Raw genomic sequence first — 16,078 nt, 5'->3', positions numbered from 1 at the left:
CGTCGCCCTCCAGCTGCAATTGCGAGTGTGCGCTGTGTGCAGGGCACACTACTGAGTTTAAAACCACAGCTGAAACATGAAGTGGAGTCTGTCAATTCCCGCAATTTCCTTCTTCCCATATTGCGCTGCAACGACACTAGGATTGAGCCCCCCGAAGGGGGGCGAAATTCTAGTTTACATAATTATGTTGTTTGTTCTCTCAATATGAAAACTATATCCTGTACTGTATGCTGTCAATCGCATAGAGATTCACTGAAGGAACTAACACTATCCTGTTAACTATAATGTGTTGGATCACAAATTGCCAGCGTGTATCTATATTTTACTATTGCAAAATATAACAAACAAAACTTCATTAGCTGTATAGTTGCTGTCATTGATAAAACACAGCTCTACACTAGTATGCCAGATGGATACAAATCTAAAGACAAGCCAGAGTCGATACAAGACCCTACCCTTTTCTTGTCTCTGTTGTCCCTCAGAGATCGACCCAGACCGGATCACGGAGGGGACCGTGGGGACCCCCGCCAAGGACCGCGCGCAGTTCGGCCTCCTCAGAGAGAGGATCCCGTCCCGGGTCGGCCCCAGCAGCAGCCCCGCGGCCAGGAGCCCAGATCCCACAGGGAGAGGCCCGGGTCTGGACCCCCACCTCCTCCCCATAGAGACAGAGAGCCACGGGAACAACACCAGGTAACAGTGAGCCTGATGTAATGTCTGGAGTTCATCATTGGTCCCTTGGTGAAATGGATGTCACAATTGAGTATCTCTCCCTGAATCTTCAGTCTCCGTTATTTTAACCACATGAACACTAACGATGCGTCAAATTGGTTTTCATTTGAAAATGGGAGATCTGCGGCAAAGATATTTGGTGTAGGTGGAAATAAGGAAGGGCCCAGTACAGACCCCTGGGAAACCCTAGTCAATGACATCCACAGAGGAGTGCCCTGGGCTCTGATGTGTAATTGATTAGTTACACCTGACCAAAGATTACACTTCAGTAATGGCTGGGTTATTGAATTTGCTAATTTGCTATTCCATTTGTTTCCCCCCACAAATCGTCTTTCCTTTACACCCACCTTGTCTTTCCGCCCACCATTTCTGCCCTCTCCCCCTCCCTACATCTTTCCCTCATGTCTTCCTCTCCAGGACCCAGTGGTCCGTAGGGAGCAGCAAGGTGACCGGAGGCCCAAGTCCAGCTACACCGGACGGGACGGCAGCCCTCAGTCTCCCCGGGACAAGAGACCGCTGTCTGGGCCCAACATTCGAACCCCCAACCTGCCGGTCACAGAGGGGGTGATGAAAACGGCTCAGCAAAACACCCGGCCGTTTAACACCTACCCCAGGACAGACAGCGAGGGTGGACGCAGCCCCACGGGACAGGTATAGATGAGTGGACAGACTAGACTGCATTGATTGAAATAATAATAGATTCATGGTAGTCTCTCGAAACAGACTGTCTTCATCTCACCCCTCACTTCGTTTAGCTCACATAAATCAATCCAAATTAGTCTAAGCATATACACAGCTTCCTGCTGAAATGGAGAAAATATATTTTATTTATAAACTTTCATGACTAGAAATGACAAATAATGACAACTTCCTTTGAACCGCTTTCAGGGGGCATATTTTCAGACTATAGCTTTTTAAGATTGTGGAATAGTTGGCTGGCTTGAGAAACGAGATCCATAGTAACACCATTTGATATAAAACTGCTACTTCATAGTGATACAGTGGCCTGACAAGCAGCACTTTCTAGGTATAAAGACAAAATTCTTCCATCCATGTCATTTCAAGACTGAACAAAACACTAAAGGTGGTATTATAGGGAGCCAGACAGGCAGATAGACAGCTGGGTTGTACATGTTGGTGTTTTTTTCCTTTATCATGTGATGATGTTGAATAATGTTGACAAGAGATGTTACTTACAATACTTATACCAAGGTATAACACATTTATGGCTGTGTGCCAAAATGTGCTGCCCGTGACTACTAATTAAGTGCCGGGCATTTCCATGAGTGCTTGTAATCGTCCTACATACAGTAGGCCATCATGAATGATACAACCCCTCTGCATGCCAAAGATGTCTCACTCCCAGATGCACTCAGCACCTTCTATGTATGGTTTGAGGCACTGAACACTGAGCTAGCGGACAGACAACCAGGTGTTCCGTCTGTCCCGCCGAACAGGTGTTCAACATTGCTTGAAAACCACCTCCATCCGACTGCTGCCAAAAAGGTCTGTAATGTCTGACCTCAATGACTACCACCCTGTAACACTGAACCCGTCACTTTGAAGTGCTTTAAGTGGCTAGTCCTTGAAATAATCAAATCCAGTCTTCCCGCCTCACTTGACCTCATGCCGTTTGCATATCGCTCAAATAGTTCCATTGAGGATGCATTCTCACATGCCCTCCATCTGGCCTTAACTTATTTGGGCCAGAAAAACACACGAATGCTCTTCATGCACTTCAGTTCAGGTTTTAATTCCGTCATCCTTCAGCAGCTAATAGGAAAGCTCAATCATCTGGTACTCAACAACAGCCTCTGTAACTGGATCCTGGCTCTCCTCACCAGCGGGCCCCAGGCGGTACGGATTGGCACCAGCAGTTCTAGCACACTCGTTCTAGAATCCCTAGGGCTGTGCACTCACTCAGCCCCCTTCTGTTCACACTACTGACCCCACAACAAACCACATCACTAAGTTTATGGATGACACCACTGTTGAATGGACCTCATCGGTGGCAGCAATGAAACATCCTACAGAGAGGAGGTGGAACAGCTGTCGCAGAACAACAATAATGTCTCTGAATGTCGACAAAACAACGTTGATTATTGACTTTAGAAGGTCCAGCCCTGACTACTTCCCCACTGTACATCAAAGGGCTCTACAGTGGAAAGAATAACCTGCACCAAGTTGTGTACACATCATGGAGGACGTCTTCTAGACCCCCAACACCAGCAACAACTGCACTTCCTGCAGTGGGTGAAGCAGCGGCAGGCCCCCAGCCCCTTTCGACAGTCATCTGTGTCTCTCTCCCTTCCATCCAAAAGACTTTCCACACATGCTCTGCTTGGAAGGCATCCCACATTGCGGAGGACGTCTCGCACCTCTCACACATGCTTTTTGTCCCTCTGTCATCTGCCAGGAGGTTCAGGAGCATCCTTACAAACACTACCAGGCTGTGCAACAGCTTCTTCCCCAGACTGTCAGAATGTTGAACTCAATGCTGCCTCCATCTTCTTGTCTCAACCTGGTCCCCACCCCACCAGTAAAACTAAGGGAACACTGCACTGTAGATCAACTTTTAGCTTTTTTGTCTCCACCAGCCGAAGGCATGGGGAGAGTATATTTTGCACTCCGTCCGTGTGTGTGTGTGTGTGTGTGTGTGTGTGTGTGTCTGTCCGTCCGTTACCAGTTAATCTCTGCCACCATTAACCCGGTCGATGCTAAACAAATTTTCCAGAACGGCCTGTTATAGCGCCACCATAAGGCAGCTTTTCACCATTCTTACCTATAACTGCACTGATCTGCGTGAAATGTTGCATGCACACTCCCTAGAGGCCAAGGACAAACCTTTGACCTGTATTTTTCACATTTGCCTTTTATAGCGCCACCAGGAGATCGACTTTTGTAAAACACATTTTATATTACTTCTCCAGATTTTGTCCAAAATCCTGCAAATCGTTACACAGATTCTCTATAGTCATGTGCTCAAGACGGATCTGTCCGATATTTCATATTCCATCCTAATTGGCTAACATTGGCCTTCAAAGTTTGTAGGATTGGCCTACAAACTTCAAGAGCTTCAAATCATGAATGCAGCGTGCAATTTACGTGCATTTTCCTACTGAGCTGAGGAATATATCCCACCCTTTTCACATTGGCCTGTTATAGCGCCACCAACAGGTGGATCTTTGCAAAACAATTACCATCAAAGGCAAGAACAAATGGCACCATTTTCACATTGGCCTATTATAGCGCCACCAGGATGCCACAACCTGACCTGGCCTGTGCCCCGAGGTGCACTACTATTATCTTATTTTTATTGTATCTAATGGCAACTTTGCACATTGTACTTTGTTATTGTGCTTTTTTTTATTGATATGTTCTTTTTGTCTTGAGCGTCCACTCTTGACTCGAGTGTAGTTTTTAATGACCATAATGTCAAATTAAAGGTCTTGGGAGAAATGTTATTTCATATGCTGTAGAGTTGGGACGTGCCTGGGATATCACCATAATATAGCCCTTGCAGGAATTCTAGCTAGACAGAAAGGCAGGTGTATTGATAGACTGACTCGTAGATTATCTCTTACCACTTTGTTTACTACCTTGTTTGTGTTTAGCTGTGCTTGTTGTTACTTTGACCCTAAAGGTTTACTGTCAGTGATACAGTAAATGGTTCTGAGTGATAGCATGGTGATGCTATCCATGTTGTTCTGTTGTTCAAATCCATAAAGATGTTGTTCCCTGTGCTCTGTATGTGCTATCGGGATGATTCTTTTGACCGCTCTCTTTTCTCCCTGTTCCAGCCGGGCCGGCACCACGAAGGCCCGCCTCAGAACGGACCCTCGGCCGGCTCAACCCATGGCTCCTCTGCCGCAAAACCCCCAGTGAGCCACCCGCACCCCCACCACACGTCGCACCCCACCCTGGGCCCTGCGCCCTCCCAGCAGCAGCATCCCCACACGCCGCACCCTGGCGTCCCTGCCCCTCGGCCCCCTCAAGGACCCCCTGCCTCGGCCCCGGGCCCCGCCGCTCCACCTCAGGGCCGCTCGCCACAGAGGGAGCCCCAGAGAGTGTCCCACGAGCAGTTCAGAGCGGCCCTGCAGATGGTGGTGGACCCAGGCGACCCACGGACATACCTGGACCACTACATAAAGATAGGGGAGGGCTCCACGGGCATAGTGTGCATCGCCACAGTGAAGAGCACAGGCAAGCTGGTGGCAGTCAAAAAGATGGACCTGAGGAAGCAGCAGCGCAGAGAACTCCTCTTCAACGAGGTATGAGATTATGCACTGTAATATCACAACTAGGACTGCAACTATCAATTATCTTATTAGTAATTAATCCATTGATAGGAGTCCTCGAAAACTGTTGGTGTGATTGAATTATGTTTTGGGCACTGCACATCCCTGGGTCATATGGCACACACACACGTCAAGATTTAGGCCTCGGTCACAACACAAGTTATGCCCGGGCCAGGAAAAAAGACACAGTTACAGTTTTTCGTGAATTAATAGATAAGATGCCTTGACGTAGAGTAGACGTAAAAAAATTTGAGTGCCTAGCCCCTCCTATGCCCAGCTTTGTGTGTTTGTATGTACCCCATAGCGATGATTTGATTGGCTGAGCAATGTGTGTACCCCATAACGATGATTTGATTGGCTGAAGTTTTACTCAATGCAGTGGCATAAATGTATGGGTTCTGTAATAATAATGACTCTGCTCATCACCACGGTAACCAACAGGTGGTGATCATGCGTGACTATCACCATGACAACGTGGTAGAGATGTACAACAGCTACCTGGTAGGAGACGAGCTCTGGGTGGTCATGGAGTTCCTGGAGGGAGGGGCCCTGACTGACATCGTCACTCACACCAGGTGAGTAGGCTTGGGATCCTTGGGGATTTTAACAAGATGAATTATTTGGATTATTTGAATAATTTGTTTGTTTCGCTAAATGGTATAAGAATTACTGAGTAACACTGCATCTGTTTCTAAACTGCTTTACATCTCATTCTTGTGTGGCAACTGTGTAGCATGTTACCACCACAAGAGGGCAGTATCTTTTCATGTTTTCACCATTGTTAAAACTACTACTGGTCCCTTGTGATTCAGCCAGTGCAGTGGTTCTCAAACATTTTCATCTAAAGAACCCCCAAATGGATGGGTATTTGGCTACCTACAACATTACTGGTGTTATTTTTATCCCACTGCTTATGACATCCCCCTGAGTATACAATGATCTATTTTTCTTAACTTTTTACCTCCCCTCCATATCCCTCCCTCCAGGATGAATGAGGAGCAGATTGCTACGGTGTGTCTGTCTGTGCTGAAGGCTCTGTCCGTTCTCCACACCCAGGGAGTGATCCACAGAGACATCAAGAGTGACTCCATCCTTCTCACCCACGATGGGAGGGTATGTACCCCAACTGCTCTTTCAGAACTGCAAGCCTGTACCCCTAATGCAGTCTAAACTACATCCCTGTACCCCACGTCCTCTGTCGTACCCTAAATGCACTCCAAACTGCAACCTCTGTAGCCCAAATGCACTCCAAACTACAATCCTGCACCGTCATACCCCAAATTCACTACAAACTACATCCTTGACTGTACCCAACATTCTCCGTCATACCCCAAATGCACTACAAACTACATCCTTGACTGTACCCAACATTCTCTGTCATACCCCAAAATGTAAATGCACTACAAACTACATCCTTGACTGTACCCAACATTCTCCGTCATACCCCAAATGCACTCCAAACTACAACTCTGTACCCCACGTTTGTGGTCGTACCCCAAATGCACTCCAAACTACAACCCTGTACCCCACGTTTCTGCCGAGCACTAACTGCAGACATCCTACAACTGTCTACCCCAATATCTCTACAGCAACTGCTTATGCTGCAGTGAGCGTCTACTGTGTTCTACAGAGATGTTAGGTGAGCCTACATTGTAAATTCCTGAGTGTTCATTTAACTGAGTGTACAAAGGTCACATTGGTACACTCTTGAATTACAAAAGGGCTAAATTACCATTGATGATTTTACGGAGTATACTCTTTAATGGTTTGAGTTGGGCAATTAGCTGATGTTTGCCTATTCGTATCGAGTTTTCACCCCTTTTTTTCCTGCCTATTTTAATCAGAATCTTCACCAAGTATGATCTGCCCAAAATAGTGATGTGAGTGTTCATGTGGTTAACACATGGCTTCACTGTGAGAGCTATAGGGGGAGAGGAACTGAGCATGCACACGCACACATACACACGCCCCTATTTATCTGCATTTGAAGTTCTCTGAAGTGGGGTGGTAACCGCAAACGTGACTCAGAGTGCAGAGTCACGTTTACAGCTCATAGCAGACCTAACCTCAACAGCTGTGTGAGTGACCCAGCTGATGCTGAGCAAGTCAACATCTCAGAACAAGTCTTAATTCTAATTTGACTCAGTTATCAGAAACGCTGTCTTCTACTTTATTCAATATTCAATCCTCATAGTTTTTAACAGGTATTTGTAGTAAGCAATCATATATATATATATATATATGATTGCTTACTACAAATATATATATATATATATATATATATATATATATATATATCTCAAAATCGGCTTATGGTGACCAACATTTAACAGTTTATCTTTACCTATATTCAAATTTGAGATGTATGTTGTCTGTATAGTGTGTATATCCTCCATTTCTCGTTTTTACGCTTTCATTTCCTCTTCTCCATTTGTGTCTGCAAGTGACATCAAAGAGTTCAGACACTGGTAAGCTCTGTCTAGCTACCTTCCCATGCAAGGACAGGTTTTCTCAGAAATGTAAGATGGTGCCCACCCAGTGTTCCACGATTCACACCAGTCAGATGAGTCTCGGCTGTTTAGATTTGCAGTATTGAATAATTTCACCAGATATATGCAGCTTTTAACCTATCGTAATTGCGCCAATTGGAGGAAAAAAAAGCTTCTTTCATGAGCCCTATTGGGCGTCTAACCTCTCCTGCACAATTGCTTGTTTGTTTATGTACAGTATATGTATTTCTGTAATTAACATTTGCTTGTGCTAAGAAATAAAATAAACTCGTCTCAAACTCAGCAGTTAGTCTCACAGCGATTCAGTATTAATTGCGACCGAAGGTCGCAGGTAACTATGGAACCGTGTGTTTTTCGTCACTTAAAATCCCCATACAAGGGGAAAGCCCCCATAAATTGTGCCCATGTTTCGTGTCATCATTATGACATCATCAGGGATACGCTCTAGACACTGCCCCCGCTGCCACCCTTAGATCTCAATATATGGAGCTGACCTGTTCTGAAATTCCATTATGTTGATCTGACACCCTGTACACTCAAGACACGCTCCATATATGGCCAGTGCACGGCTGCACGCGACCTCACCCTTTAGGGCGAGATTGCGCATCTTACTGGTCAAGTGGTCAAGCGTCTTACTGTTATTAATGTGAGATAAGAATACAATTCCACATAATGTCCTAGTGATACTAAGAAATGATTCTGTTTCTGATGCAAATCTCTCTCTCTTCCCCTCTACCTTGTCCATTTTGAACTCCTTACAACCCTATTCTTCTTATTTCATCCTCCTTTCCCACCACACCCTCCTTTCAACCATTTCTTACCTCCTTCTGCCTCCATCTCTCTCACTCCATCTCTCCATCTATTCCACCTTCCACACTTGCCCCCCCCCCCCCCATCTGTCCATCTACAGGTGAAGCTGTCAGACTTTGGCTTCTGTGCCCAGGTTTCTAAAGAGGTACAGAGGAGAAAGTCTCTGGTGGGAACGCCCTATTGGATGGCACCAGAACTCATCTCCAGACTGCCCTATGGTCCAGAGGTAACACACGCATGCACACCCCCACAAGATTTTTCACCCACAAGACCACAAGGACACATTCTGACTTTCCTGTGTGTTTTGGAAAGCCATGATGGTTGAACTCTGACAACACCCCTCCTCCTCATGTCCAGGTGGACATCTGGTCTCTGGGCGTCATGGTTATTGAGATGGTGGACGGCGAGCCACCGTACTTCAACGAGCCGCCACTCAAAGCCATGAAGATGATCAGAGACAACCTACCACCAAAACTCAAGAACCTACACAAGGTGCGACAAGCGGAACACAGACACTTTTCATTCATTGATTGACTGAATACTTTATTAAACACATTTGAAAACAGGAAGGATAAAAGGATAATATAATATCTTAAAATTATATATACATTTACATATACTCATTTGGAGGGAACACTTGGACTACTTTTTTATTAATAAAGGTACTTTTGTATTAATAGAAGTGCTAATAAAACAAGTTAGACTGACACTTGGATGTTGCTACATCTTCCTCAGAATCATGACACTGAGAAAGATGTGCTAGGTCTTATTAGCATTTGTCTTTAAAAGGCTGCTCCGTGCTCCGCTGTGTTCTTACATCGCCGTACATAGACTTTCTGTCGCCGTGTCGTTAGTCCTACTCCTGTGGCACACTGGACCTGCCTTAAAGAACTCCCTTTCTTCTCAACTAATTAGGAGGGCTTTCTTCCTCTCTTCTCCCGACTCGTTCTTTCTCAGGTGTCTCCTCTCCTCAAGGGCTTCCTGGACAGGATGTTGGTTCGAGACCCCGCCCAGCGGGCCCCAGCCAACGAGCTTCTCAAACACCCCTTCCTGAGCAAGGCAGGCCCACCCTCCTGCATCGTCCCGCTGATGAGACAGAACAGAATGAGATGAGATCTGGCCACCCTGACACCAAGGCCTCCGGACACTAGAGGGCAGTGTCTCCAAGTTCACACGGAAGAGAAGATAATCCCTGCATACACACGAGAGTGGAGGTGTTCGCCTCTTTGCTGGAGCAGTGGCAAAACGCAATGTGGAGTGTCAGCTGGGATTTCCTTCTGTGGAGTCAGGAGAACACTTACAAAAAGTAGTACAGTGCGAGCTCTTGAAGTGCAGATTTCAAACTCGGGTGTTCTAGGATTATTTTTTATCTTGTGTCAATTGCTGACAGTGGGGTCTGTATTCTCTGTACGAGAGGTGTGTGTGTGTGTGTGTGCACTCAACAAAATGTTAGTGTGACTTACCAACACTGTTGATGACAGTGTGTTCTGGACCCTCTGCCCCAATGTGCACACAATTGTGCAGACTCAACTCCCAACTGTGGGAAGGGAAGCAGGGTGGGAATCCACAGAGAAGCCACTGGCTGCCTATTTGATTGATTTGAACTAATTTTGGTCAACTTTCTTTTTTGCCGAAGACCTTTCTGGAAAGAAAAAGAAGAAAAAGATCCCTATGGCTATCTTATGTACCATTTGCATTACCTGGATTTGAACTTTGGACTGTTTCTTTGCATCCCTTTTGGATGCGTTTATTTGAGCCAAGAGCTGGCAAGCCGATTGGATGATTCAGCGATATGCAGCGGCCTACAAATCTAGCTGTATTGGACGGTGCAAAAAGCCACGCTTCCCTCGTTACAAAGACCTCTGGAAGAACAGACCCCAGATCTCCAGACAACCGGAACTTACTACTGAAGGACAACCTCACTGGTTTCAGAAAGGAGTCATATGGACCTTTTTGTATCCATAGCAACACTAGTTTCCCGTTAACAGACATCCACTAATTCACAAGGTAAACACTGGAGTTGATTTATCTTTTAATAGATTATTCTTTTCATTCTTTTAACCTTTTTATTTTCCTGTGTAAGTATACTGAACATAGAGAGTTATATCAGTTATGTTGTTCTATTATCTCTATTTTGTGAATTTATTATTTTCTAATTATTTCCCTGCTCTATACAGTGAGATCTAATGATTTTTTTTAAAGCACTGTCGAAGAGAGATAGAAGCTGCACTCCTGGTTGATTCAACACGTGAAAAATGGAATTAGACGTTTTACTTTGTTTTTTGATTGTTATTTTGTGTGGGTATTTGTAAAATTTTAGAAGAGTCCAGATGAAATCTTTGAGCTTTTAACTCAAATGTCGATGTTTTAAGGTGTCATGGTCAAGAGAGCCGTGAGACAGACATTTACATCGACGTGATCCAGAATACAAAAACACAAGATGAAAGTGAGAAAAGGGTAATCTCCAGTTAGACACAAACTCCTGAAAAAGAAATGGAACAAATCACATCCCTGTTTATTTTAACTGTTATTTTTGAGATTGCTGGAGTTTAGTGTAATACTTTTCGCGCATTAGGTTGAATCCCATGTCACCTTAATTTATTTCCCATTCACCATGTACTCTTCTCACTGACATGAAGTGGGTTCAGCCAGGCACACTACAGAAGTAAGGCATTTTGTCTGAGAGTTAAAAAAAAAAAGGACATTGGCCTCTTCTCTAATACTGTAATTCTGTCTTCATTCTATGTTAACTAACTTTATGCTTTCCTCAATCCTCTCACATACTTTTAGCCACCAGTACAAGCACCAGTCTGCAAACACCTTTAGTGATTGATCAGTTGCTAATGTGAGGAAGGGCTCTTTCTGTGCTTCTGATGTTCACCAGATAACATATTCATCCAAATTCACTTTACTGCACACTGTCACAATTCAAGTGATCATTTAGACACAAGACCATTTCGGTAAATCCAAACCATGCAGATAAATGGCCTTTTCCAAATCTTGTTTATCTGCACATGTGAGCCTGTGTGCTACGGATTGTGTGAATGTACAGACACACTTCAAAATACAGACATTGTTACAGCTAGATCAACTCTTGACCACAACAGGTGTTAATACAATGAAAATGCACACGTGGCTTTTTAGCCATGACCCTCTGCTGTATTGTATTTGGAAATAATGCCTAGTGTTTGATTTAATGTGTTTGGAGTACCAAATGGGTGGGGATTAGCACACCAGGACAGGCCAGATGGTGTCAGATAAAAATTTGTCGATTGCAGAAAAGTATTTTTCTGTGATTGTCTTAAAGTCCTGGCACTTGCTGTACAGTGTACACTGTATGCGCCAAACCTATCTGTGGAAGAATCAACATTGTCACCCTATTCTGGATTTTCTAAAAAAGCTTTTGCTATGCAGCTTGTCAAGTTGTAAAGAACTGTTACATTACCATGGAACAGTATGCTTATTTCTTAAGCTGCACAGTGTAGCAATGATAGGAGTGGGTAGTCAATTACACACACAGTGAAATAATGTTAAAGGCAACTACTTTACTCCCAAGTTCTAGACTTCAGTTTCCATTCCTCTGAAATCTTTCTGTTCTCCTTAATAATTTGTCAATATACTAGAACAAGCCAGATTAAATGGGCAACAGCTCCATTTGAAAGTCAATAAAGCATCCATTTCTATTCTGTGATCAACAATTTACTTTAACTAATCTGTGCCAAAGCATTTAACCCCAACAGTACCATGCCGGTTTAAATCTATAGAATGATTGGTTTTACCCATGTCGGCAAACATTGCTTGCAGCAGCTTTTGTAAGTACCACAATTACTATAAACCAATTAATATAAAAATACAAAGAGTAGGCAAACGTATGTGTCCCTATATACAATACAGTACTGTACATACATACTGTAGTACATGATGCCCACTAAGAATACAATTAACTACCACTAATGTGTGCACAGGGATGTCATTTGACTATGAAAATTTACTTTTTTTTAAATCAACCTCCTGTTTTGATTGAAATGAGAGTGAATTGATTATCCTTAACGAGGACAAATGACAACCAAAGACAATGAAGCCTTAAGTTGGTTTATACCAAGCATGTTCTCAGTAGAGCTGTGCTTGATCAAAAATAGACTTGGTTGCTATGTTTACTAGTGATCCAGCCATTTTATATCATGATGTTTTACTGTTATTTGCATAAGCTCCTCATACAAAACGTAATTAGACATTACACATGGTTTTAAACTGCTGTGTGAAAGTAAATTCTACTGCTATTTTTTAATTGCGAGCTCAAAAATCTAAAATGACACTTTCTCGGTTTTAATAGGGTAATCTGTAAATGCAGTACAGGCTATTGTCTTCAGGCTAGAATGAAATTCTACAACGGTGTGTAATGAATACTGTTATGGGTGATTTATACTTTGATTCCGCACAACATAAATAGCCAATCTAGAAGCTGACAATGCATTGCAGCATGACATAAGCTTGGAGATCTGCTATTTTCATTGTGCGACACAGCTCACAACCAAGGCACAAGTTCCTCTGTGTGGTCTGATAGTGCACTACTGTCTTATAGTCATAGTTGAGTTCCTGCATAACTAGGTTATACGGTCAACTTGGATTCAGTTAGTTTACTTTTACATTTAAATTGCAATGAGTCATTTGTACTTTTATGTTAGAGGACATTTGACATTGCTACATAAGGTACACTACTTTTCAAACATAATGCCCCATTTATCTTTGTAACCGTGGAAGAGGAGAGATTCTAACTCGAAATCCAGTTGGCATCTCAAGTCAGTTGATTTGCATCATGTCCACTCCAGAATGTTTATCCAGACATCATGGAGAGAGGAGAAACATTAGGGATACCACCAGGCGCCCTGTTTTTTCCCCCTGGATTGTCCCAGTTTCAAGCTGTCTCGAGTACATGACAAATATCTCTGAAACACTAAAGATTTTCCTGTTTTCTGCCACAATTAAAATGATAATAGTTGCATTGACGTTGCCGTTTATCATTCTCTGTTCATGTATACCTAACTAGTCAGAAAACATGAACTATGCATTATGTATCTGAATTCAACGCTTGCATATGTCAAGTACTGTATAAACACTGATACTGTATGACTGTTTGTAGACAAAAGACACATGTAGCCCATGTCACTCTTTCAAACTTAAACTCAAAGCATCTGAATGATGGTCTGTTTGACAATCACTAATAGTTTAAGTCCATTTGTTTTGTGAGATTATGATTGCATACAAGTCACTCTAATTTCCAATTTACTTACATTGGAGAGAATTTATCACAAGCAAGCTGCCAAATGTGAAGATAAATTCCCTTTTTAAATTATTTAGATGGACTTTTTTTCTTAACTTTTTTTTGTTCTAGTTTCATGCTTAATGATGGCACATAAGGTGACCAATATGCTTAGCATTCCTTCCTTTCTGTAGCAATAAGCACAGACACGATGTCATCTGTTTTTATTGACGGCAAACACTCAACAGAATTTAATTTTTCATTCCAAAAGGACTAATTTGTACCAATTTTGGTGACAAATAAAATAAGAAAAGGCCTTAAAGCTAACGACTGCAATAATATTCCACCGTGAGCCTAACTGATGTCAACAATACATTTGTTACCGTAGATGTCAGTTTTTTTTTTTTTTTTCTTCGTTTGTGAATATCTCATTTTGGAATGAAACTTTCTAGCACTAATGTGAAAATGCAAACTGTTCATTCTGCTGGTGAGTGACTTTACATTCCTGTTGATGGCACTGTACTGGATGTCCTAACCAGGTAGAAGTTGGTCTGAGCATACATGTTCTTAGCTGTACTTCTGTGCATCGGTGTGTGTGTGTGTTTCTGCCTTAACATTCACATTAGTTTCTTAGTTGATACTGATTCCAATGGGATTTTACACTGACTGTTGACAACAAAAGAACAATTTGGTGATGCGTTACACATCTGCATAAGACCTGAGCAACATTCCTACTTGAACACATCTCGGATATTTGAAAAATATTGGTTTGATGTTTGTTTATCAAGGTGGCAGTTGTTCATGCCTGACAAGGTACCTCAGGTTTTTTATATAGTTGAGATCACTTCAAATACAGAATTTCCATTGGTTATTGAGTGCCTCAAAGATTTACTTCCTCTGATCAATTGTTTTTCAGTCACACGATGCCTTGCATTGAGAGGGTATTTCACGAAGCATGATTTACCATTTAGTCAGATGACTGCTAACATGGACTGTGCCAGTCATTGAATTATCCTAATAATTTGCCAAATTAAACCCGGCCATACACAATGTCTGTCAGTACAGCAAGTAATTTAACACCTAAATGAAACGGACCCATTTAACATGTACATCAAAAATGTAAAGGTTAGTTGTTTTCTCCTCACTTTTTCCTAGGCTACTTAACCTAGAGTCAGACAAACTCATGGTAGATGCCTTTGTTGGTTTTGGCATGTAGCTAGATTAAAAATCCTAGTGTAATGCTAACTATAATTTGGAACCATTTAAAAATTTACATTCATATTAATCTAATGTCACTGTTCGCTACAAAACAAATGCGTAAATTACGATGGGTAATTTCTTTACATCTTTGGAGAACTTTTAAGAGGTGCATTTCCCTACTTTTGAGAGAAGCTGCTACTTGATGTCTGGTAATTCTGCGGACAATTAAGGGATTCATGAGTATCTAGTGTCTGTTTCTGGGTAGGTAGGACAAAAATAGTGAAATTCACCCCCAAAAAAGTCTACTAACCAGCCACCCTACCATAGACTGCACCCTACACAGAAAATCTAATTATGTACGAAAAAAAGAATTATTCCTATAGTATAGTGACTTTTCTTCTTCTCCTCTTGTGTTATTGCTGATTTTATCGATCTGTTTCAGTATTGACCGATTTTTTTTATCCGTTTTACAGCACCCACAGCATTTTCTTTTTGTAAATTTCACTGATATTGTAAAAAAGAAAAAAAGATTCACTTTGCAAATGTTCCTCTTTTTGCAAATACAGTTTGTTTCTAAAATGTGTGAATTGTTTCTGAGCTTACTTAACCACCTTATGAATGATTAACATTATTTGTTCTGTATGCTTTTTCATTATTTTTTGTATAGGTTTTATACAAGGACAGGACACATATCCATAAAGCCATACGCCATAGTCACTTCCAGATGTGCTAAATTGAGTTTCAGTATTGTATTGTTTGCTAGCAAGCTTTTGGTAGTTACCCCTGGAGCTGACTATAAATACAGGGTTACATGCATTTTTTCTGTAGGACAGGAAACTTTACATTTCCAACATTGAACTATGTCATTACTATAAGTTGTGTGGAAATAATAACCCCCCCCCCCCCCCTTCTATTTTAGCCTAGAACTGGAGGTGTAGAACTTGTCATGTGATCTGTGACAAAGAAGTTAACTGTAGCAAAGAAGATTAAAGTTTAATGTTGACAGAGGGTTAATAACTCTGTCTGCACTACTTTTAATAACTAAAGTAGTGCAGTGAACTACATGTGTTGAGTTATTTATTTGTCTCAAAGGTCAAATCAACCTCCATGACTTCCGGGAATGAGTTACCTCATGAACAGATACACTTGGTGCAATATAATTACATAATGTCGCCTATACTGATTACCCATTTTATCAGCTTGATTACATAATTGCATAGCTGCACTTTTTTTCTTTCTCAGAAGAGATTAACTTTTACATAATTATAATA

General features: G+C 42.3%; 1 protein-coding gene across 3 annotated transcripts in view; it reads left to right on the top strand.

Annotated features, from left to right (window-relative positions):
* The window catches only part of pak4 (p21 protein (Cdc42/Rac)-activated kinase 4), a 51,337-nt gene extending 35,947 nt beyond the window's left edge, over nucleotides 1–15,390 (top strand). For all 3 annotated transcript variants that reach the window (XM_080772406.1, XM_080772405.1, XM_080772404.1), the window contains exons 4-11: nucleotides 483–690; nucleotides 1,147–1,380; nucleotides 4,530–5,000; nucleotides 5,469–5,602; nucleotides 6,014–6,140; nucleotides 8,448–8,573; nucleotides 8,705–8,839; nucleotides 9,305–15,390. In XM_080772406.1, the coding sequence (XP_080628532.1) occupies nucleotides 483–690; nucleotides 1,147–1,380; nucleotides 4,530–5,000; nucleotides 5,469–5,602; nucleotides 6,014–6,140; nucleotides 8,448–8,573; nucleotides 8,705–8,839; nucleotides 9,305–9,460 (1,591 nt within the window). In that variant the 3' untranslated portion in view covers nucleotides 9,461–15,390. The remainder of the gene's footprint in view (nucleotides 1–482; nucleotides 691–1,146; nucleotides 1,381–4,529; nucleotides 5,001–5,468; nucleotides 5,603–6,013; nucleotides 6,141–8,447; nucleotides 8,574–8,704; nucleotides 8,840–9,304) is intronic.
* The last annotated feature ends 688 nt before the right edge of the window (nucleotides 15,391–16,078 follow it).

The sequence above is a fragment of the Protomyctophum bolini genome, assembly GCF_963924005.1.
Source record: "Protomyctophum bolini genome assembly, chromosome: 9".
Lineage (NCBI taxonomy): Eukaryota > Metazoa > Chordata > Actinopteri > Myctophiformes > Myctophidae > Protomyctophum > Protomyctophum bolini.
The sequence above is the reverse complement of the archived record's forward strand: the minus strand, read 5'-3'. Positions and strand labels throughout refer to the sequence as shown.